The sequence below is a fragment of the Arvicola amphibius genome, chromosome 7 (genome assembly GCF_903992535.2).
Source record: "Arvicola amphibius chromosome 7, mArvAmp1.2, whole genome shotgun sequence".
Taxonomy (NCBI): Eukaryota; Metazoa; Chordata; class Mammalia; order Rodentia; family Cricetidae; genus Arvicola; species Arvicola amphibius.
This window is the reverse complement of record NC_052053.1, coordinates 118,067,508-118,090,257: the sequence shown is the minus strand read 5'-3', so window position 1 is coordinate 118,090,257 and position 22,750 is coordinate 118,067,508. Positions and strand designations below refer to the sequence as shown.

Here is a 22,750-nt window from a genome sequence, read left to right as displayed (position 1 = left end):
AAAAGTTAAGAAAATTTGAATTTTACCTTTAGGTAAAATAAATAAAATGGCCACACTCATTAAAAGTAGTTTCTGACCGAGGGATCAATGATTTGTTCAATTACAGAATTAGTATTGCAACACTTGCTAATAGGCTCCAACATAAGCTGGTGTTCTTAAGTTTTATATAATGCAAGTATATGCAAATATTCACTATACACTAAAAACTTCTAATTTCAAAAAATGAATAATTTAACCATAGATTAAACTTTTTAAAATGTGCTCTAATTTTTCCCAGGGAAGAAGAGCTTACCAGTTGGCTATCCAATACCAAATGGTCATTCTAAAAACATATACACAAGAAACATTATACAGTTCAAGAAAGTTGTATTTATGCATTCAGGAAAACACACACACACACACACACACACACACACACAATTGAAGAAAAAGTCCATGAATTTGAAAGTTACCACGATAGAGGAGTGCATAGGGGAGTTTGGAGCGGGGAAGTGAAGGGGAAAATGATAAAATTATATTATGAGCTCAAAAAATAGAAAGAAAACATTTTAAAGAAAAGACCCACCTCCCCCAATGCTCTACAGTGATCACATCACACCTCACAGCCTTATTACTCTTTGGCTTTGCTGTTTTACTTCGCTTTCATTCTTGATGGATGGATTTGACACATTGTTCTAGGTGTTCTCTTTCCTTATAAACAGAAGTATCTTCATGGAAAGGAGGCATTTGCATTGGCAAAGTGTTACAGGAATAAATTCTTTAACCGTCATTTAAAAAGCTCACCTGAAATAAAAATTTGGACTACAAGATAGCAATCTGTTATGTGCCATGCCAAATTATCTGTCATAATTCACTACATAATGTTTAGTTTTTACACCAATTTGATAAATTTACCTCATGTACCAGTACACCACAAATCATACCTTCCACTTGCTGTGTGACAGTGGTAAACAATACCTACCTTCAGACGGCCTTCCTCCTAAGATGCTTCTCACTGTTCACATTTTATATGTCAAATGGTACTTTCTTTGAAAAGCAAATTTAAATGCCATTATAGGGAGAAGCTACCGGCCTGGGACAAGTTCTAGCATTTAGTGTTCTGACAGATCTTAACTTGGACATCAGCCAAGGTCAATAAAACTTGTTCATGCAGAACCAACCTTACCTGGTTTTCACCACGTCGAGAGGGTGCATCAGGCAAATTTCTATAAGACCTGAAAGATGATAAAGAAAATGGCAATGAATTCATGGATACCTATTGATTCCCCAAATTTACAATTAAAATAAAGAATTTAGATGGAAGGGGAGTGGATCTGGGAGGGAGGTGGTGGCAGGGCACTAGAAGGGGGAAGAGAAAACTGCTTGAGATGAATTGTATGGGAGAAGAATCTGTTTTCAATAAATAATAATAATAATAATAATAATAATAATAATAATAATAATAATAAAGAATTTAGAAGTTTTAACAGAACAGCTAGTGGTAGAAGTAGCCAACTACCCAATAATTTTATTTCAGTGAGAGAAAGATGTGACCGAGTATTCTCTTCTAACCCTGGTAGGCAGGTGAGGAGAAAAAATAACACAGTCAGATTAAATTATAACTAATTAAACAGAACGTCTGTATCCCAACCCAGCTTCAGAGCAGGGTAAGTAGAAGGGAGAGAAGGGAGGAGTTTAAGTTCTTCCACTGGCATGGCTAAACCCTGCTACCACTGCCTTGTGCTGACCATTCACAATCTAGCAGTTTTCTTAGAAGAGAAAGCTTTTTTATTTATTAATTTTTCCCTGCAGTTTCATCTATAAGAAGCTATGTCTTCTCCTAGTGGCTAATGGTTACAATCATAGGCTTTTAACAAATCATGGCTTACCAAAGAAGAGAAAGAACAGAAAGCAAGGGCATCAGGGTGGCAAGGCACAGTAATGAGACCTCTGGGGCAAGCCTTTATTTTTGTTAATAAAGTTGAATTAGACAGAAAACTACGGGTGCATCTAGCAATTTTCCCACACAACTATCCTTTCTTGAAAATTCACAATTATTTGGAAGCGTGAGGTAACCAGAATTGTTTTCCTGGTTCCTCTACGGAACAGTCATTTATCCTTGAGGTTATATGTTTCCTATAAATGGAAGGATTAAATAGTCTGGGATAAATTCGAGATTTAAAACTCTGGGTTCTCTTGTTCCTGAATTCAACTCACACAGGTATGTATACATCCATACAATTTATAGTTCAAATTTAAGGTTTGTTAATTAAGATAAAGTCATAATCTCATAAATAAAACCGACTCTAGAAACTCAACCTTTAAGAGAGCATAGTTAACTGGGTGGTTGTGCACACCTTTAATCCCAGCACTCAGCAGGCAGAGGCAATGGATCTCTTTGAGTTCAAGGCCAGCCTGGTCTACAAAGTGAGTTCTAGGATAGGCAGTGTGGTTATATAAACTTTGTCTAAAAAAATCAAAAACCAAAACAAACAAAAACACAACCAACAATGTTACCAAGCACGACTACAGTCATCAGTAAAGTGAGGTTCTATGAAGAAAACACTCGGGATTGCTTACCACAGCAAGTGCACAATTCTTCTCTCACTCTCTTGACATTAGAGGAAAAGAAAAAATGCTAAATTCAAAACAGCACCATATGGCATATCACTCAAAAAGTTTACTAAAAGAACCAACAACCCCAACCACTAATTAGAATTAATAGCAGAACTGGGAAAATCAGTTTACATGAATGTAAAACCATTTTCTTATTTGCAAAATTGTTCTACTTTCCTGCAGCCCGTATCTTATAATTTTGTAGTTAAGCTATTTTGTAATCTGCAGTTTTCATCAAACTTCCATGTATTTATCCAGCAATTTCATATTGGTTGCCCCATGTGTGTCCAGCATTGAGGATAGAGCCCAGCAAAGAGAACAGACACTTAAGGAGGTGTGGCACTGAGGTGACAGAAGCTTATCATGGAAAGGCTCCCAACATGACCTGGGTTTGAGTCAAGTGTGGAAAAGATACTTGAGGTAAAAGCTAGCATGGGCGCATGGGCATGAGGAATAGAGGATAGCTACTATTCACACACACACACACACACACACACACACACACACACGGAGAAGAAGGTAAAATTACTTAAGACTTAAGACAGCATAGAGTTGAAGGTGATATGAAGTTGGCAAGAGATGAGGTTGAAGTGTGTAGATTATGGTCAGGATCATTTCTAGGCCTTTGTTCTTCATCCTCTAGGCTATGAGGAGGCAGTAATCAGACTTTTAAAACTACCCTGTTGGATGTGCCTGTTATGTTGTCTCCAATGTATTCCATGTTCACTGAAGACATGCCTACAGATTTTTAAGAGGAGTGATAGTAACCCAAGGCCATGTGCTGTTTGATGTAACCATGTGCACTTTTTTTTTCTTTTTTTCTTTTTCTTTTTTTTTTGGTTTTTCGAGACAGGGTTTCTCTGCAGCTTTTTTAGAGCCTGTCCTGGACCTAGCTCTTGTAGACCAGGCTGGCCTTGAACTCACAGAGATCCGCCTGCCTCTGCCTCCCGAGTGCTGGGATTAAAGGCGTGCGCCACCACCGCCCGGCAACCACGTGCACTTTTAATCTTGCTGTTACCAATCACATTTATTCATAGGCCAGCAAGGAGCACTGATGCCCACCCAATTTTCCCTTTGGCTGTCAGTTGTCATCAAAGCATAGACATCACAGTGTTCTACCTCTAGGTAGCTGAGGTGGTTAATCTCAATGTCAGTTTACTGGATTTAGAATTACCATAGAAACATGGGTCTGGTTGTGTCTGTGAAAGTGTTTTCTGAAAGGTCAGACTACGGAGGGAAAACTCATTTCTAATATGGACATCACTGTTCCGTAGGCTGGGATCCAGGATTGCACAAAAAGGAGAATGTGAGCTGAGCATCAGCGTTTACTTTTCTCCTTCAGTCTGTGGATGCAGTGTGATCAGCTGCTCATTCTCCTACCACCATGAGCTCAGCAAGATCACCTGCATCCCTTCTTAAAACTGGAAGGAAAAACCAGCTCTCCCTTTCTAGTCTCGTAAGGTATTTTGACAAGGTATTTTGTAAAGTCTTTGGGAAATATTATAGCTCATAGGAATCAAGAAACTACCTACCAGTTTGTGACTTGGACAACAGAAAAAAATGTGACATAAATTGCCAATTGTAACATAGTTGGTCCATAATATCAGTTTGGTTATTATTTTTATACTTAATCAAAACAAGTGATGATAGACTTCAAATTAGTAACAACATATATTTTAATTAGAGAAAGTGCACATTAGAAATGATATGGAGACTGTATAACTGTTAACAGAATTCACAGTTAATCTAGGCTCCCTAGAGCAGGAGGCATGCTGCCTTTCCTTCACCAGGTAGCTAGGAATTATGAGGGTATGAGGGTTACCATAAAAACATAATAAGATGATGTGAAATGATCTCAGAGTAGTGAATTCTGCCACAGACTTCTTGATAATTATATTACTTAGTATAAAGTCACAAACTAATGAGGAAGCTAGTAAACACAGGTTTTAATGATTCCTCTTAAAAACTGAAATTTTAATATAAGATAGGTTAACTCAAATGACAGGTTCCATTGAATCTATCCTAATAGCCAATTAAAAACATGTTGATCTCAAGAAAAATTTGTTTTCTTCTCATCAGTCTGACATTTATTAGACACAGCAGTCACAGTTGAATACAAAGTCAAACTGTTTCTTCTCTCCACTAATATAAAAACTTCACTGCCAACCAAGTCCAGAAACTCTCCCTGGGGAAAGCTTGAGCAGCACAGCATCTGAATGAAGAATGCGGAAGCATCCACACAAGCTCAAGTAAGACATTGGGACCAGTCCTTTCTCAGCAGATGCCTTCTCTAGTGGTTTTAAAATTTATATTTAGTATTTGTCTTGACACTAGAACCACAGTCACTTTAGGAATAAAATGTCTTCAAATTGTGCTGATTTCAACAAAGTTTTCAATTATTTGAATATCCAACTAAAAATTAAGAAGCAATTGGGCTTGAAGGCACACCTCTTTAATCCCAGCATTCAGGAAGCAGAGGTAGGTGGATCTCAGTGAGTTCGAGGCAAGCTTAGTGTAGAGATTTCTAGGCCAGGCAGGGCTAACAGAGTGAGTGCAACATACTGTTGCATAGCGATACACAGAGCTACATAGCACTACATAGAACAACATGTACTACATAGTGCTACATGGTGTTACATAGTGCAACATAGTGCCACATAGTGAAACATAGTACAACATAGTTCTACCTAGTGCAACATAGTGCTAGAGAATCTTTCTTAAAATAAGAAAGGAAGGAAAAGAACCTAGATAAAGATAAATATATTCATTTCTAAGTGTAACTGTACACAAGAATTCCAAAAAATATTTGTCACAACAAGAAAACAGGACTGGCTATTAGATGTCAGGAGGCAATAATAATGCTTTTTGTAGCCTAGACACAAAAACCGAGGACCAATGCAAATCCACATTGTAAAATTAGTTTATTCTAACTGCTTTCAATATTCGGGCAGACCCACGACACCTTAATGGATATGACTACTTCTCTATGATTTAAATGGCATTCCAGTGTGTCCTCAAAGACATAGGTTAACCCTTTGTCCTAGTTAGCTTTCTGTTGCTCTGATAGTACACTGACTGGAAGCAACTTTGGAGAAGAAAGTGTTTATTTAGCTTTTAGGTTAAAGTCCATCATTGAAGGAAGCCAAGGCAGGAACTTGAGGCAGGAAACTGAATGTAGGAACTGAAGCAGAGACTGTGGAGAAATGCTGCTTATTGGCTTGCTCCAGTTAGTTTCTCAGCTACCTTTTACAGTCCAGGACCACCTGCCTATGAGGGGTACCTACCTATCCTATGCTGAGCTCCTCTCCATCAATCGACAGCGAGGAAAACACCCTCCTGGTTATACCTACAGGTACATTTTTCAGTTGCAGTGCTCTCTTTCCAGGTGTGTCCAATTGGAAAGCAAGATCAGCCACCACACCCCTGAATCTGTAACTTGTATTCCTATGATCAACGTTGCCTTCTTTGAATTTGCTCAATTATTGGCTTTCATCTGAGCCACTGTTACTGGGAAAGGGTTAACATCCTGCTGTAAATGTTTCTTTCGGTCTTCATCTTTTCTGGGAATCTTCTGGCCCGTTCAGCCACAGCCCCTCAGTGAACGTTTGCTATACTCCCCTTTCTTATAACCTAACTAAGCCTTTTCTCTTTACTAACACAACAGTCACACAATGATAATCTCTATGTTCAGGACTTTCACTCTTTTTAAATGCAGAATAATTTCTTCCTTTAAGAACACATAAACTTTGAGAGGCCGCTTACATTCAGCTCTCAATTTGAGTAAAAGTTTCCTCAGATATCCTGAGGACAAAGCTTCTTATTTCCTGGCATTCATTTCCTCTTCTAGGTCACTCAGAATAAATGAATGTATGAATGAGGCATTTCCCAGTTTCCCGTGCTGCTAGGCATCACCATGTGACTAAGGTTAGGCCAACAAGATATAAATAAAAGTGGTTTTGAGCAACATCTGGGACAGATGTCTTGAAGGCAGACCTCCCATTGCTCTTCTCTGGTCCTTCATTCCTCCTGTAGAATACACACATGGGGCAAAGGCAGCCATCTTGTACAGGTGATTTGGAGGTGTAGAATCCTACAGTAAAGGAAAACACAAACACAAAAGTTCTTCCTGACATTTTTGGAGTCCTCATTTTATACCTCCTTGTTTGTTTTAGAGCAAAAAGCTATTTTCTTTAAAATGAAGATGAGATGCGGTAGGTCTACTTCTGTCTGACACAGGAGACTCTTGATAAGCCTGCAACAGTATTATGAACCTGTATGACATTGCTGTCATCTGCATTCTTGCTGATGGCTACCTGCAGGTAGAAGATACATCTGTCTTTTTTTTTTTTTTATCTCCATCCCCATTACTTTGTACAATAGCAGGCACTCAGTAAGCTCAATAAATATTTGTTGAATAAATAAATTAATACTGATTGGGGTCTGGGCATATGTCATTATGTTTGTCAATCTTCAAGATAAATGGAACTGGCAGCTCTTTTTTATGTATTTATTTCACTAGCTTGAGCGTCATACAAATAAGCAGATAAGATGAGGAAATTGTTGTAAAATGGTATTAAGTACAGGAAGTACCTGAATAGAGAATTACAATTGAGATCACATATCCAGATGCTCAGTTGCTATTTAAATGTAAGTAGGAAACAGGACAATCAGTGTCCAGTAAACTGACAAGTGACTGTTAAGAGCTGTGTGCGTAAAACATAGTCTACGTGGTGCTAAAGCCCAGGCTGATACAGAAACAAGGGCGATCTTCAAAGGTCAACTCAGAAGTGACATATTGAGGAAGACAACATGCATACAGTCATGTGTCAGTGATCGATGTTGCTACTTATAAACAATTCTAGGTTCTGCATCAATTGCAGTCTTCTATGGCTTCTTTACTTCAAATTGTTGACTCTTGTCAAAGATGTATATTATAGCAGTTGTAAACCTAATAATAGAAAATATAAACAAAGCTTTAACAATTTTAACTACTCTGTGGTATGTATATTCTTTGCATTTGGGATGTTCTGTGAAAGGGTGTGTGTGTGTATGTGTGTGTATGTGTGTGTGTGTGTATGTGTGTGTGTATCACCAAGAAATTCTTACTGTTTTTACTCATTTTTCCAAGAACTACAGTTAGATATCTTATGTATCAATGATATGGTTTTTCCTCAGAGCTAGAAGTAGAAAGCCATATTCAGGTCATCACTCTCCGGAGAGGAACAGACTGCTGTTGCATTCTAGGAAATTTTAAATGTATGCACCACAGAGCAGATGACTCATTTTAACTCCTCCCTTTACAGTCTGGCCACAGGAGGAAGGGGTCAACAAGCAAGTGTGTTACTAAATTGACAGATATTGTGAGTATGTATACCATATATTTTCTTAACTCATTTATGCGCTTGTTCTGCTCCATATCTGGGACACTGTGAATAATACTGAACTGAACATGGGTGTACAAATGTCTCTTAGGACAATGGATTTCAATTGATTGAGATACACACTTGGATGTGTAATTTTACGATGTTTTGGTAATTCTATTTTTAGCATTCTGAGGACCATCTTTATTGTTTTCCATAATGGCAGTAATTAGCCTGATAAGGAGTTTACTTGGAGTATTGGCTGCTTTTCCTTCTTATAGTGACCATTCTAACTTCGGGGAGATAACAACATCCTATTGTGGTTGTGATTTAACTTCTCCAGTGATGAATGATGTTAAACATATTTTCATAATCTTGTTTATTTTCATTTAAGAAATTTTTGCTCAGGCATTTTGACCATTTTCTAAGTAGGGTATTTGCTTGATTGCCATTAAGTTTAGTTCCTTCAATTTTTTTGTATGTTATTCCCTTGTTAAATGTAGGGTTTCAAATACTCTTTTTCCAGTATACAAGCTATTTTATCAATCACTATCTATTCCCCTGTTTCATAGAAACTTTGTGATTCATCAGGCTCCTATTTACATATTTTGTTATCTATCAATTTTCGTTTTTCTTAAAAATGCTTTTGAGCTTTGTCTAAGAATTGTTTGCCTAGATCAGAGTGACGGTTTTATTTTGGTGATTTTTATAATTATAGGTCCTTATACATCATAGTTTAATCTTTAGTTCTGTTGATTTTTTTCTTTCCTTTGTATATGATGAAATAGGGATCTGATCTCATTCTTCTGTGTGTGGCTATTTAGTTGTCCAAACACTATGTACAGGAGAGATGCGTACATGTATGTGTGCTCTTGGCACCCTCCTTATTAGTGTAGGGGTTTATTTCTGGGTTCTTAGGTCTATTCCACTGGTCTGCTTTTATGCTTATACATTAGTGTTTTAGTTACCTCAGGTTCAGAATAGCATTTGAAGTGAGTGTATTTGTCAGGGTTCTCTAAGGGAACAAAACTGAATGAGACGAGTGTGTGTGTGTGTGTGTGTGTGTGTGATGTATATCCATATACAGCTTACATGAATGAGATTCATTAGATTGGCTTATAAGCTGCAGTCCAGTAGGTCTAACAATGGTTGTCTCACGCTGGAGAGGCTGAGACTCCCATAGGTACTTTGTCTATAAGGGGGGCTGCCTCAGCAGTCCCCCATACAGTGCTGAAGGATCAGAGGTTTCCTGGAAGCTGTTGATCTTCAGGCTATGTCAGAAGCCTTCTGTGGCTCTTATGTTGGCAAAGGAATGCCATGGCAACAGGAGAGATGCACTTGCCAGGAAGATTGAGGATAACAAAGATTCCTTCCATGTCCTTTTATCTGGGCTGTCACCAGAAGGCATGGCTGAGATTCAGAGTGGGTCTTTCTGTTTCAAATGATCTGATGAAGAAAATCCCTACCAGGCATGCCCAGTAGCTCATGTTTTCATCGATTCCAGATGTGGTCAAGCACACCAAGGTTAGCATCATGGGTAATAATTTGCTTCTAACTTCATTCTTTTTATTTCAGATTTCCTTGGTTATCTGGGGTCTTTTATAGTTCCAGATAAATTTTAGGCTCTTTTTCTGTTTATCTATAATGTACCATTAGTAGGGATAGGACAGAATGTATGGATCAGTTTGGGAGGTATGTGATCTTACAGAAAAATTGTTGCTAACAGATGCTGAATTCGTGCATTTTTTAAGTAAAATGAATTATTGCCAAAAAAGCCTTGGTAGCTAACACTTCCTGAAACCGAAAATGTCTCACTAGCTGTGTGAACTGTGGAGCAGTGCAGAGATCGGGCAGTCAGGGGACCCTGGATACCAAGTCCATGGTAAACCTATGCTTTCTATCATGCCAAAAATATCTAGAAGAGTCCCTTCTTTAGTATTTTAAAAGTGAATTCAAGACCTCACTTTTGTTTTCTGATGGTCATACAATCTTAATCATTTATCTAACTGATTTTGTGTCACATTTTTAAATCTTGAAGAATTAAACAATTTTAACTTCTAAAGAGAATTGTGGAGGAATGGCTTCATGCTGTGCAAATTCAAAAATAGAACAGCTCCAGGCAGAACTAGTATTTTTTTCATCTACTCCACTAGTCAAGCAAATCATTACCGCATCCTATTTGATAGCCTGCCCAGAAAATGTGGTAGCCCTACTGGATTATAAGCCATGTGAGTCTCATAAAGGGAAATCAAATATATTATGCTCTCCCCAGGAACAGCTAAGGTGCTGGAGAGCTGTGGTACAATAACAGCACATCCCGCACACTGAACTAGCCAGCAAGGCAATGCATTTGGCAGCTCTGAAAGATTTTATTGAGAGTCGTATGTTTGATATGTTTGGACAAACCACATCTCGCCTTGAAAACTGTGAAGCGAAGGCTTTCATATAGGTTTTCTAGGAACTTGTCGTTTTATTTTTTGGTTTTTCGAGACAGGGTTTCTCTGTAGCTTTTTTGGAGCCTGTCCTGGAACTAGCTCTTGTAGACCAGGCTGGTCTCGAACTCACAGAGATCCGCCTGCCTCTGCCTCCCGAGTGCTGGGATTAAAGGCGTGCGCCACCACCGCCCGGCGTCTTTTTTTTTTTAAAACTAACACCAAGCAGTTGCTGTCAGTACGTTTGCAGGGAATGCAATAGCTGCCATATTGCGCACTCTGTACTATGACAGCTTAGTCTCCCTGCTGTAAGAATGCATGGAGACGTATTTCAGAGTTAGAGACATATGAACACATTAACTTCTAGGAATTAGGAGAGCATGGAAGGAATGAAGAACACTTTATAAGTAAGTGATGCTTCCCCCCCCCCCCAATCTCATTTTAAAGATAAAAGCAGATCGAAAAGTGTTAAACTAATGACAATGTCTCTTACTAACCTCGTCTTTATGCTGATTATATTGTGCTCAATTTCAGCTCAACGCAATGTGTTTAAAATGACTGGCTGATATTTTAGCAGAAGTTATCTGCACTTCCTTCCCCCTTGCTCCCCTCCCCCAAAATGTAACTCTGTGTAACACTTCAAAGATGTTCTGTGTGCAATTAGACACAGGATCCATTGCCAGGTGTGTTATTCCTTTGTGCAAGCCTAAAAGCTTTACACGTTACAGTCAGCAATGAAAGGGGAAAAAAAAAACAAGCTGTGGATTATCTGGAAGATAGCAAAACATCTTTCCAGAAGTGGACAAAAAAATAGTCTTTAAAGAGAAGTTAATACTAGAAAGTAGGGAAGCTGCTTGTTTTACATATTATAAAATAAACACATGTAAAATCTTTAATCACGTCATATATGGCCTATGTAATAAATATGTGTAAATTCAGAAAAAGTTCGTGTCTTACTTTTTATGTTCAAGTTGACAAAGTTCATCAAAATCCAGACACGTGGTTAAAAGAGGCTTTGGGACTATGGGCAGGGAGGAGAGGGCCACTCACAGAGTGAGCATCAGGTCTACAGTCAGGACCACATGAGGCTGGCACAGTTCTGGGGACTTTTCTGCTCTTCTTTCAACCAGAAAAACAAGTGTATTTCTAGGAACCCTCAGTTTGAGAAGAGAAGACCTACAGGGAGACCTTGTATTGTTGCTGAAGCCGTTAAGCCAGCGCCTCCTTTCTCCCATGCAGGGAGCTTGAAACTGGCACCAGGGAAGTATTTGTACTTTTGCACAAATTTTATACATTTTTAAAGAAATGGGCATATAATGTGTGCTACAAATTAAGGCATTCATTTGCCTGTGTCCACATAGTTTTAAAAGGATTACACAGGGAGAGACAGTTGCTTTTTTCTAAATTTCCTATCATTTTTTTTTTTTTATCATTCATGGCTTGCACAGGTTCTCAGAGGTGCCAAAAAGGTCTATCTGAAATTTATACTCTCTCTTTACCATAATTTACTAAAACTATTATGGTTTTATGTAAAACATTAGTTTCTTATGAAGATTCAACCCTGCAGTCCGCTAACCACACCTACAATTTCTTTGCTACTCCATTGTGCAGATGCTTCTGGTATTTTGATCACATAAAAACACAATGATAGACAGCAAGTCTTCCCTTTTTCAAATAAATAATTTCCTTTCCTTGCTAAAGTGTGAGACCCTTACAGGAATAGAAAGCCAACTGCTGGTTGCAGAATCTTGCTAAGATAATTCAGTTTGTAGGTCTCTGGCAGTTAGCACTTTCTGTAAGTCACTGATTGTAATGAGTCTTTATCTGTCCCACCGGTCAGCTCCCAAATAATGACATGAAAGCTTCTTATTAATTATGAAAGCTTAGACTTGTTGATAACTAGTGCTTGTAACTTAAATTAATCCATTTACATTAATCTACATTCTATCACATGGCGTTACCTCTCTTCCACCTTGCACCTCCTGCTTTTTCTCCATGTCTCCTGGCTTCTCCTATGCTCCTCTTTTATCTCCTCCTCCCTTTTTTCTCTGCCCAGAAGTACCGCCTATACCTCCTGCCTAGCTGTCGACTGTTCAGCTTTTTATAGTGACAATTACACACAATTTTCACATGGTGTACAAATATCCCACAGCAACTGATACTGATTGCCATTAAAGAGAAAGCAGGCTCCAGGTGTAATGATTTTCCTTCATCTCAAGTAGCATGACTTTGTGGTCATTTTTGCCTTTATATAACAATGATTTCTGGTTTTGAAACATTTATTCCCATACCCTTTCCCCAGCGCTGAGCCGAGATTTCCTCCATTTCATTGATCACACTTATCTTTAGGTGTTAGCTCTTAACTTTATATTTGCGGAATGGCCTGGAGCCATAGCTACACAACTTACTTTTGAGCTGTTATTTCAAACCCGCCTCCATGCCACGTTCCCATGATGCTTGACTTACTAAGTTATTCCAGGTTATTTTAAAAACCACATTCCTATCAAGGCCTGACTTGTGGGGGAGAGAAAAGAGAAAGCTGGTACTGTTTTTGGGACTTCTTCCCACCTAAGTGTGTCCAATTATACAGTATTAATAGTCATACTATATCGATTAATTTAGCTAACTTCTATTCCAACTAACTTCTATAACCAACTCATAAAGATGAAACTATCATTCATGCAACTGCCAACTGAATAGCATTATCTGGATATTAAATTAGAAGACTAAAGACAGTACAATAGGGAGACATTTTATAACACAATTATTAGCTGCAATAACATTGACTACAGTGCCACTGATAAAAAATATTGTCTAAAGAGAAATCAGTGCTTGATTCTTACTTAATTTCTCAATTCCTAGCTTATTAGGAAATACTTTCATCTGTGCCCTCAGTCTAACAAGCAGGGTGGGATGTTTCTTTGCTACTGTACAGGAAATGCCATTGATGACCTAGAAGGTTATGGAGAAAGTCTGTGTCTAAGAGGGTTTTTTTTTAGTATATTTTGAGTTTCTACTCTGCACATGATTCATCTAGAAGTTGGTTCTACTTGCTTCTCTTATTGAGGAACTAGGAAGAAAGTCATCAATTATGAGTGAGGATAAGAATTCGGGCAGAGTGTATAAAATAGCTGTTCATGGGAGTGATGAAGGGGACATTATCACCTGACCACCAGGGTCCAAATATCTGCAATTAGTTTCAGTTCACCAGAAAAGTTTAGTCAAATGCGTATAGACACAAGCAGAGTAAAATTGAAACATCCTTTGCCAAAAGGATGCAAAGAAGAGAAAGGGCAAAAGAATAAATGCTTTCTGGGCAATGTTTTAAATGGCTGACCACTGAATTTAAGCTGAAAGTGGGCATGAGAACAAGACATTAGAGAGAAATTGACATCTAGGTAGTGGGAGGGAGAGGTGGAAAGAGCTGGAGTTATTGTTAATATGGCTTGCATATAATGCTTTTATTATTATACAGTAATGCTCTCTTGGCTTTCAAAATTTATATGTCCTATGTTGGACTCATTCATGATTTTAATAAAAATGTTGACAGAATAAACTTTGAACAGTAACTGCTATGTGGAAAATAGCCACATAGATGAAAAGTGAATCACCACCCCCTGAACTGGGCTCAGGAGATATTCTTCTTGGATTGGACTAGATCTTCAAGAGTCCTTCAAATCCATTTAACTAAAATTCTATAATGACCTGAAAATGTGAATGCCTGAAAAAAATGTTATTATAGACATAGAGAAATGAAGTAAATACAAAATACAGAATAAAGCAATTAGATGAGCAAATGCAGAATTCCAAATAGTTTATTTTACTAAGAATCAAAATACGACCTCTTTGAAAGAGTTATACTCTATTCTGAAGGAAGGTAGGATAAAAACTATAAAATCTATTTAAATTAATTACATTTTATTTGATTACATTTTCTAAGACATCCCAAATTTCAATCAAGCATTTTATAACATGTCTACACTAAAATACTCTCTTGATAGATGAAGATTAAAACTCCATCAATCTGCTCTGGGATTCCGGAGGGTAACAAGGAGTGTGAAGACACGGATGTGTAAATAGTATTCCCAAGAGTGTTATGAAGTTTATAAACAGTACATTGATAGCTAATAAGAGATTTCATCTGCTGGTAACTTCCTAGGAGATTACAATTCTGTATTCTCCCAGTGACCGTATTTAACTACCAGAAGAGCGAAATGTGAAGATCAATACTTCTGCCGTGACTCTAACATATGTGCTTCTTTACACTGTAATGATTAACTTCTACACACTAAAGTATATGTTAACAACATATGAAATCATGAAGGAAACTATAGGAATATCTAACTGAAAACAATTTCGCCATGTGTTTGCTGGCATTTTTTTGTATGTTGTCACGTAACCGAAGTCTTAGCCACAGAATGTGAGAGATGGAACCCAAGGCTCTAAGTGTCTTCCACACTCAGTTTCCTCTTCCCAATGACAGGAACATCAGTGTGGCAGTATTCATGAGGACTGGTAAAATCCCGGAAGGAGACAGCGTCCCCGAATGACCTGGAAAACAGAGCTTACCACTGCCATAAGGACTTCATATGAAAGGGCGATAAACATTTGTTCTTTAAGCTACTACGTTGCTGCACTCCTCTGATATAACAGTTGAACTTTATCAGGTCAGCTAGTACCTTCACATGGCTGTTGGCCACCTGTATCACAGAATTTTCACACACAAGGATGGCAAGAGTAGGTAAGGATGTGAGGAAGAGGAAAACCTTGTACAAATGCGCAAATCTGAATTGTTGCAAACATTATGGAAAAGAGTATGAATATTTTTCAAGAAACTAAAAAAATGCCTTCAAATGTTCCAGCACTCCAACTACTGAGTACATATCCAAAGGAAATGAAATAGACAACTAGCCCTACTGCAACTTGATATGCCATGCTTTATTGGCACACATGGGAGACCTGCCCTTTTTGAAAGAAACGGAGGAGGAATGTATAGGAGAGGCACAGGGAAGGTGAGGACCAGAGGGAAGGGGAACTGTGGTTGGGTTGAAATATAAAATAAATGAAAAAAATTAATAAAAAAGGAAAAGGAATAACCAAGGTATCAACATCATCCAGCATTGGTTGAATGAATGAAGGATCTTGTTCTAGTGTTATTTCTATCATAATAAATATTGTGACAAAAAGCACCTTCAGAAGGAAAGGGTTTTCTTCTAGCAGCATGTAGTCCATCATGAAGGGAAGTGAGGGCAGAACTCAAGGCAGGAACCTAGAGCAGGAGCTGAAGCAGTGGTTGTGAAGGACTGCTGCTCATGGCTTGTTCAGTTTGCTTTCTTTAGACAGCCCAGGACCACCTGCCCACAAATGGCACATCCCGCAGTGATCTGGGTTCTTCTAGATCAAATGCATAGCAAGAAAATGCATCATAGACTTGCCTATAAAGCGACCAAGGTCATTTTTTCAGTTGAGATTCCCTCTTTCCAGATGACCCTGGTTTGAGTCAAGAAGGCAGCATAATGTGACTGTTTTTACAAAACAAACAAAAAAACAAAAGCAAAAGCAAACCCCTTTCTTTCAGTGTGGGCCTAAAATACTGGCAAAAGTACAATAATGTAATTCTGTAAATCAATAACATAAGCTATCGTTACTAAATATTGCATACTATACATATTTGTACACAATATACTTTTATACAATGGACAGTGTTTGTTGCAATGGTTTCCCCCATCCCAAGTACAACCACAAACATGTAATCCTTGCTTTGCACTATGACATCAAGACCAGTTTGCATTGTTGATCAAGATATCATTGTTCAGAGTGAGGCTACCCATAACAATAATATGCAGCTATTAAGAATCTCTCCACATTTGGTGATATGGATGAAACTGGAAGACAGGACTAAGTGAAACAGACAAGTGCTGTGAGAGTTGAATTTCATGGTTTAATGACTATAGTTAAAGATGTACTGAACTCTTGAAAAGTACCAAGAGGGTAGATGGAGAGTGTGAACGTGAAAACATTGAGTGGGAATACAAACACCCAATAACCAGACTTAGTGAATCCAAGTATGAATGCATACTTCAAAATATCATACTATACATGACAAATATGCACAGGTTTATCACAAAAAAATGTAAAACTCTGGAACAAACATCTCAAAACACATCTTAAAAATTAATTAAATTAAGACAAGTTATAAATAATTTGCATATATAATGAATTTTCACATTTTCTTGAATGTAAACATAACAGCACTGTGCTAATTTCAACTCATCATTTGAGTACAGAGAAGGCCACCCTTCCTGCCTCCAAAGAAACAGGAGTGTGTCCACACGTCCGGGGCTAGAAGGATGCAAGGGTTTGCTCTAGCCACACCTGTAACCACTCCGTCCTTGGAACAGGCTTGAGAGCTCAAGAATGTAGTTGAAGGCAGAATATTAAAACTGTCTGTGAAGAATCTGTGATTCAGATTGTGCAATAACATAATCAAAGCCAACAATGAGTCTAAAAGGACATTATCAGAAAACAAAAAATCTTGTTTCTTTGGTTGCAGCTTAATTTATTCAATATTTGGTCCACGCAACTTGAAAGAGACTCTGAAAAGTGCTACCCATTTTCAAATGACATTTCCCAGAATGAGCACAGAGTGCTTTTCTACTGAGAACTGGAAAGAGCTTGTCTGACAAACATTGCTTTCCTGATCACTCAGGTAGTCAATTCCAGCAAAAATCCTCTGTCAAGGCTCTTAGTGTTTGAGACAAAATTGTACACGAGTTAGTTAAAATACAAAAGAGGAGTCTGCTGATTTATAATTGAAGTGACGAAAAAGGCAAGGATGCCTGCCTTGAAGACTTCCTCAGTACCTCAGTACCTCTGTCACCTGCCTGCCTCAGCTTGCTACACAGTTCTGTCTGTCTGAAACAGAGCTTCCCACCTAGCAGAGGAGAACATCCAGTCCCCATCCTGTCTTCTCTAAGAGACGAGAGGCAAGGGGGCATGTATTCTTCTGGCTCCAACAGAAAATGCTCCTGAAGAACTCTAAATGGCTCACTTTAGTCCCGCGACTCTCTGGCCATTCACAATGGCCAGCCCATTGGAAGGGAACATCTGATTGGAAGACCTCTGGTCACACTGTGTCTCTGGATAGATGACAATAGAGAAGTTTAGCGCCCTAAAGTCCTTATAACACTTACTTTTACAAATCTGAAAATTCAAGAGATTATGTTTCTGTTATTTATATGCTATTCTTCACCTTCATAGACTATGTAAGATTTCACCCTAATTAACTGACTCTCTACACTGCTAACAATCCAAGGAAAAGGTATTGGGCAGTAATGTTGCACTATTTCTTAAAAATCACTTTCGTGCTGGGACTCTAGTCAATAGTTTGGTTATTCTGTGTTCCTGTGAGGTTAGCAAACTGGAAAGGAAAGCAAATTATTCAACTTTTAAATTCACATGTACTTCGTAAGAAGATACATGCTTACTTACGAATAAGGCCAGCTCACCTACACTTATAATTCTTAAAATACCATATCAGGAACAATGTGCAGAGACCGGGAGCACACAAACCCTGCCAAAGGCTTGCAGAATAATTCTGGGAGCCAATGCAATGGGGCATTGCAACTATTAAACTGGAAACTGATTTCTGGAGGGCAGGCACAGGTAACCGGCTGCATGTTACAATCCACAGTGCAATTTGGTATAGCATTTTGCTTAAAAGTGTATCCCAAACCACTTTACAGAAGTTAAATTTCCATTCTCCAGCCAATATATGCTATACATTATAGAACATCTGTGTGCAAACAGTGCCTCATGGAAAAAAATCCAAGACATGAGGTCATAAGATGAAAATCCAACGGAGATTGTAAGACACAGGAGCACTGAGCAGGGAGGAAGGAAATAGGAAAACGATAAGAACAGGACAGTGATAGAGATGATTTAGAAATGGATCTTCCATGCGTTATAAGAACATCAGTCACTTTGCTCTGCAAAAAGTTGAAATGACCCAAAGGAGTAGAAGAAAAAAATTGAATAAATAGAAACAAGTATGAGGTAAAGACTGACAAACCCTCCAAGTAGCAGTTAAGTTAGGTCAGAAGATAAACCCACTGTCTTACGGAATAAAGGCAATAAAACACCGTATTTCAAGTCAATCTAAATTACCAGAGCTTCATGTGTATAAACAGAGTTTAAAACATGTTAATTCATAAAATATGTAAATAAGATAAATTAGACGGTGTACTTTTAGAATCCTCACTGAATTTTTTCCCTATGTAGACCCGCCTATTCTGGAACTCACTCTGTAGACCAGGCTGGCAAGAGAAGTTAATAACTTTTGACAATTTCTCCAATAAATGTTCACCAAGTTTCAATTTGTTCCTCTGAATGAGAATAAAAACAGGAGCCTCCTACCACTGTCCCAGAGATGTCTGGAGGTCATCATCACAGAAAGTGCTGTGCCAAACTCGCCACCATTGTTTTTTATCATGTGATCAATTTTAGTCACACTGTTATCCATGAGAACTCAACATCGCCTGTCTTCTCTTGCGAAGCCATGTCATTTATGGCTTTCCTGGCCTAGATGGTGTTCAGTTGCTGTGATAAACCCTGACCAAAAGCAAGCTGTGGAGGAAAGGGTTTATCTGGCTAACAGGCCCATTATCCGGAGAAGCCCGGACAGGAGCTCAAGGTAGGAACTGAAGCAGAGACGGTGGGCAATGCTGCCCACTGGCTTTCCCCCTCTGCTTCTGCTCACGACCTATGACCCGGGATCACCTGCCCAGGGGTGGAACTGCTCACAGTGAGCTAGGCAACCCATCATGTAGCAATCAATAAAATGCCCATAGGTATACCCACAGGCAAATCTGATGGAGCCAATTCCTCAGGCAGGGGTCTTTCTTCACAGGTGTGTCACGTTAACAACCAAGATAGTGACTACATTGCTGAGGAAGTGAGCAGTGAGAATAACTTTAATCACTATGTCTAGAAAATGGTATACAGATACAGGGTTTTTAAAGATTTATTTACTTTTATTTTGTGTGTATGTGTGACTCCCTGTATGTGTATGTACCATGTGAATGCCTGGTACCAGGAGAGGCCAGGAGAGGGTGTCAGACCACTAGGAACTGGAGGTATGGGCATTTGTGAGCCTCCTGAAGTAGGTCCAGGAACACTGGGTCATCTCTCCAGGCCCCAGTGTGTTCTTTTCAACAGGAATTTGTTGTCAGTATTGAAAGTAAGAACATTGCATATGAAAGCAATCAGATTTCCATTTTCTTTTTGAAAAGGCTGACTATCTGGTTTTTTTATCTTCGAGGACAATGCTTGAATGAAGCTGAGCACTGGGACCTGTCATCTCCTCACTCAGATACGGCGATCTGCCAACAGTTAGAATAAAACTCCCAGCAATGAGGAGAACTGTCTACATTTTCCACCGACATTGCTTTTCCTTTCAGTGAATTCTTTTCCTTCAAAAAGAGCATCCGCTAGGAGAAAGAAATGGCAAGATCCCTGCCATGATTCCAAGGTCCAGAAAAGAAACCGCTGATGTGACAAGGCCAGGGTCATAAGCTGGGAAGTGCCACCTGTGATTCGCGGTTGAGCATGGACAGGTCGGTGTGTTTGGAGTAAGAAATGGAGTGCTTCCGTAGCATTTGGGAGAAGCTAAACGAGCGAGCTACTTTTAAAAGGCCTCTTACCTTTGTCTTGAGCACCAATGTCACTTTCAAGGATAAGAAAATCATGAACTACAGAATGGTGTTTATTTCTTTTAAATTTCAAGGGTTACAGTGGATGTGGGAAGCCCAAGTCTTCCCTGGCGCTTATGAGGATGAGCTGTGACGGTATGGTGGCGGGTGATGACGGCCTGCGGAGTTCCTGAACTGCTTCCATTGAAATCAAACATTCTTTCCTGGTACTAAGGGTCTCCAGCCCATGCGCAGCTCTCCAGAGAATACATCAAAAGAAATACGGCGCGGGGAACCCCGTTTGGATGCGGTTATAATGGGTTACCATCCAACGTCTTTCTAAAGCCCCATTCTGCTTTCTGAAGCCTGCGGTACCACGGCATAGAAAAAAACTTTGTCAACGACACAGACCTATGAAAGACTTGAGAGTTTACATAGTAATTACCACCTAAAACCCACGCTCCATCATACACTGTAAGCGGCTCAGCACACGCTCTGTGGAAAAACAGAGGCCAGACACTCCAACAGGAGAACCTGCAGGACGTTTTTCTAAACCTAATTGGAGGGGCCATTTGGGTTAGAGCAAAGTTGCTCTATAAATCTGCCACTCGTAGAGGGCCAGCGTTCTCCATGCATATTGAACCAATCTTCCTCCTGTGAAACTGTGTAAGCTAGATTCGGTGCCACCGTAGTAAAATGCTCCTCAATAAACTGTTTTCACGAGAAGTTTGCCCACTCATGTGTCCCAAAGCTGTTGTAATCTTCATTGTTGAAGCTGATCTAGCAGCAGGGACATTATTCTATTTCTTGACATGTTTAAAATTCTCTAATGAATAAAGCCAACAGCTCATGGTTGCTTCGACTGTCACTTGATTATCCCGGAGGGATTTTTCCTTTCGTTCTTTCTTTTCTTTCTTCTTCTATTTTTTTTCTTGTCTTTAAAATCGGCCTCCTAGTTTGTTTTTAACTACCTTGAGCACAGAGGTCTGAGGGGAAAACAGATCAAAGATCAGCTTGCAACATAAAAAGCAGTTGTAGTTAATTAAAGGCAAATGAAGGACATCTGACCAGCGTCTTTACGAGCCGCCTTGTCACACATTCAACAGTCTATAATATCTGTGACCTTGTCTCTTGGTCCTGAACTGTCACCAAACCTGAGAACTGGATATGTCTCAAGTTATATACTCTAGAGGAATGACGAAAAGGGAAGACTGTCCAGGGTGTGGCTTGGGAAAGAGGAATGATATGGAGGAGGACATGCTCGGAGTACAGTTGGCTGAGATGCGAGAGAGAGACCCTGTTTCTATTAGAGATCAGAGTCTCTTCAGACTGAACAGAAACTGCTTCATTACAGAGAGCTAAAGGTAAATTTTAATATATACTTTGTTATGATTTGAAAGAACATGAACTAAGAACATTTTTGCACATCCATATGATTTTATAAAAATTGTTTCTACTTTTAAGAACTTATATCTAAATTACTAGTAGAAAAATAATATTTTCTAATTGTAAATGCAAAATACAATTATTTCTTAAAACTAAAAAATCCAATATGTATTGGATTTTTTTATATTTAAAATATTATATGTATATAGAAAGAAAGAAAGAAAGAAAGAAAGAAAGAAAGAAAGAAAGAAAGAAAGAAAGAAAGAAAGGAAGAAATGTTCTTCAAAACCCTTAGCTGAGAGTGTCCAATCAGAGGCTCTATTAAAATCAGGAGAACAACTTTGGCAGTGTGACACTGTTTGCAGATGGTCAAGATGACTGACTGTCATGTACAGAAGAGGAATTAAAGATATGCATTCAGACAAATCTTTTGGGCCCTGTCAGCACCAGTAAAATGTCTGTCAAGGTCTACACTGGTCCTTAAAAACGAATCTGCAGAATGTGTAAGAGAAAAGTCCTCATCCTCCAGAACCCCCACTATGAGTGGGCAGCTCCTGTCCCTGGTTAACAGCTCACTGGCTAAAGACTCAGAGCCACTCATACACTATGCTGTTTCCCGCTTTCTCTTGGGTGGAGACTGGGCATTATGAAGAACACTCCTACTTCACAGCGTTGTGTAAAGTACAGAAGGATCACATCCAGTAATGCCGTGGGCACTTAGAAGTATTGCCTATTATCAGCGCTAACGGAGATACCGTAGAGGGCACTAAAATCAACTAGAACATATTTCTGAGGTTTTATTGTGTACTCAGAGGTACAGTGTATAAACAGATCAATTTCAATAAAAAATTTGAAAGCTGGTTCACCTTTACAGCTCAAACTGTCCAAGTTACACAAGTCAGCTGCTAAAGTCTAAAGAAAGTACAAAATAAAAAACATGATTTTTGGCATGCTCATTTTTTTAAAAAACAAAACAAAACAAAGTTATTAGTTTGAGCTAACACAAAGTTAGCACCTTGGCCATCTATAGCATATTACAAAGGTATGGAGGTATGGCCATTGTTTAAAACATTCTCGGGCCCTAGGAGATTGGATTTAGCCTGTGGTATATGATTTTGTGTACTCTAAAGTGGCAGGCTTTTGCCCCCAGAAAGAATGAAGCATCAGATGGAACCAGTAGTGAACACAGACACGAGTCTGTTCGGATGATTTGTCCTTAGAGATTGCTGTACTTGGATATTTTTTTCTGCCCCAAGATTCAAATTGACATTCAATCACTGTTGTAATA

At 38.8% G+C, this 22,750-nt stretch overlaps 1 protein-coding gene across 3 annotated transcripts in view; it reads right to left on the bottom strand.

Annotated features, from left to right (window-relative positions):
* Slc25a21 (solute carrier family 25 member 21) overlaps nucleotides 1-22,750 on the bottom strand; it is a 480,209-nt gene that overhangs the window by 201,652 nt on the left and 255,807 nt on the right. For all 3 annotated transcript variants that reach the window (XM_038337579.1, XM_038337578.1, XM_038337580.1), the window contains exon 2: nucleotides 1,166-1,214. In XM_038337579.1, the coding sequence (XP_038193507.1) occupies nucleotides 1,166-1,194 (29 nt within the window). In that variant the 5' untranslated portion in view covers nucleotides 1,195-1,214. The remainder of the gene's footprint in view (nucleotides 1-1,165; nucleotides 1,215-22,750) is intronic.